At 35.4% G+C, this 2,396-nt stretch overlaps 1 protein-coding gene across 1 annotated transcript in view; it reads left to right on the forward strand.

Moving 5' to 3' along the window:
- LOC106473468 (acid sphingomyelinase-like phosphodiesterase 3b) overlaps window positions 1-1,323 on the forward strand; it is a gene marked incomplete at its 5' end in the record, with an annotated part of 7,858 nt that extends 6,535 nt beyond the window's left edge. The window contains one exon of the mRNA XM_013934146.2: window positions 342-1,323. Within this exon, the coding sequence (XP_013789600.1) occupies window positions 342-914 (573 nt within the window). The remainder of the gene's footprint in view (window positions 1-341) is intronic.
- Between the last annotated feature and the right edge of the window lie 1,073 nt (window positions 1,324-2,396).

The following is a 2,396-nucleotide window of genomic DNA, read 5'->3' on the forward strand; positions in this document are numbered from 1 at the left end:
ATATGTTGGTAACAACGTTGATACGTCTTTCTGTATCTGGTTAATTACTACCTTCATCGTTTATTCGTCTGTATGCCGACTATACAATAATTAGATCTGAATCTATTCATGTAAGTTATCCATAATGAAACTGTGAGTGTTGTAAGCTGACACTTCACACACACATTCAGATTTTGTACATTCTTGTCTATTTTCACACCATTTTTGTCTTTACCTTGTTATTTGCAAACAATCAACACAGCTGTAAATTTTAAGGCTTTTGATGGTTCCCAGTTAAGAAAGCCAATACTCGTCAGTTCTCCTGGGAACAAATTTATTGATTTAATTGTCCTATTCTGTAGGTGGAACAACCTCATGATTCCCCTAGTGGCAAGTTGGACACACCACAAGATATGTTGTCATGGGAACTACTGTACACCTTCACTGAAGCCTATAACCTGTCCGACGTCAGCACTTCCTCACTGGCCCGGCTGCACGATAAGCTAGTTAATTCTGTGGAAACATTTCAGCGGTACTTCCAGTTCTCAACCGTACAGAAAGTAATGTTTCCTTGTAATTCGACATGTCGACATTTCCATCTGTGCTCTGTGGCTAATGTCGATCTTGGTGCTTATAATGCTTGCGTCAGCATGCAGGAGTACGCCACCACTCCGGACTTTAGCCAAGATTATAACGTGACATCGCCAACTTCGTATCCTGCAAGTATCTCCGAGATTTTTCCCGACAATTCGGAACCCGGAGAACCAGAGCCAGTCATCAGCGACGCAAAACCAGAACCCGAATCTCACACCACACGTAACGTCCTCGTTGGGATAAGCATTGGTCTTGTTGCTGCGACTCTTATCATCGGAATTGTTCTCCTCCGCAAGCGAGCTCGTCTGTTTCGTGGTCCACGTTATGTGTTCTTTCCCTGATAAACTCGAGTACACGGACAGCTTGTTGCGACAAATACTTCTAATGATTAATGCTTTGAGTTTATATAGAAAATATTAAAGTCTTTTAAACTCATATATTTTAACTCTTTATGACACATGATTCTGTAATATGATGTATTTAGATCCCTGAGCATGCTAAGCAAAACAACTGTGTTGTTAATTTTTATAATCTATCAAGACGTTTCATTTCTTATGGGTAATGCATTTGATCTTAAAGATAGGTTTTGTTTTATTTGTCAGAGCTCTTCGTGAATTTTATTAAACATGAAAATGGTTATTTCTTATAAGAAGAATTTATTTTTGTACTGGTATGCTACAGTTTAAAACTGTAATGTCACTGTTGACGATTGAGATTTCTATAGTATGTTAATACTCGAGAGGGTAAAGATTACAAGTATCTGTATGAATATTCATGTGTTTATTTCAGTATCACTTAGATTATACTGTTTTCATTCTTGGATGATCCTAATAGCCTAGAATACTACTCAACCAGCTTATTGGATATTTTAAATGTGTGTAAATTTAGTGAGATTCTTTTCTTTTTAAGATAGGCAAAAAAGTTATATATTGTGATCCATCTCTGTCTTTTGGGTGTTTAAGGTTTAACTTTTTTTAGAGTTGATATTTTTGGTTTTTAAGTAAGATTGTTTGGTGTGGATTTTTTTTCATACTAATTTGAAAGAGTAAGTAGTTATAGGTGTAAGGGGTATTGGAGGTTAGTTAATATTTCTATTCTGGTGTTGAGATTTATTTGTGGTTGTTAATGGCATAAATTTTTAGCAGATTAGGTTTGGGTTATTAGTGAGATCTAAGAAAACAAACGTTTTATTTTTCATCCTATCTGTAGGGTTTAAATTGGCAACATATATTTATACTGGTTGTGAAAGGAAGTGGCTAATTTAGTAAGGTAAGATATTTATCTTGTATATTTGTTTTATCAATTTTAATATCAAGAATATATGTTTGGTAAAATATGGAATACTATAAGAAAGAAAATTTAAGATTACGTATATTTTTAGCGGTTAATTTTTCCCTTCAAATTCTTAATTGTTTAAAACAAGTCTGTCTCTGAAGATGTAGACAGAAGCTAGCTGTGTTTATGCTGCAGTGACCGATACTGTTTTCGTTGTCATCAGCAAGTCTCAAACACATAAGTGATAATAGTATACTTTTACAGGACATTCCGGGATTTCGGATGTAAGGACTCGGGGTGTGTGTGTGTGTGTGCAGATCACCAGAATTTTGATATTTCCCTTTAGTTTAAAGTAAAATCAATGACAGAATGGTTAAACGATGTTCCCTCCTCCTCCTCCCAGATGCGTTATCGATGTCTGTAGCTTAGGTTAACTGATCCATCAGCACATAGTTGTCTGTAAGGAAGGACTTTGGTATAATATCAAATTAACAATATTCTTCATCAGGGGTTCTTTTTGTTGTGATACCTCTAAAATATCTAATTGC

This window comes from Limulus polyphemus, unplaced genomic scaffold, assembly GCF_000517525.1.
Source record: "Limulus polyphemus unplaced genomic scaffold, Limulus_polyphemus-2.1.2 Scaffold6200, whole genome shotgun sequence".
NCBI classification, from domain to species: domain Eukaryota; kingdom Metazoa; phylum Arthropoda; class Merostomata; order Xiphosura; family Limulidae; genus Limulus; species Limulus polyphemus.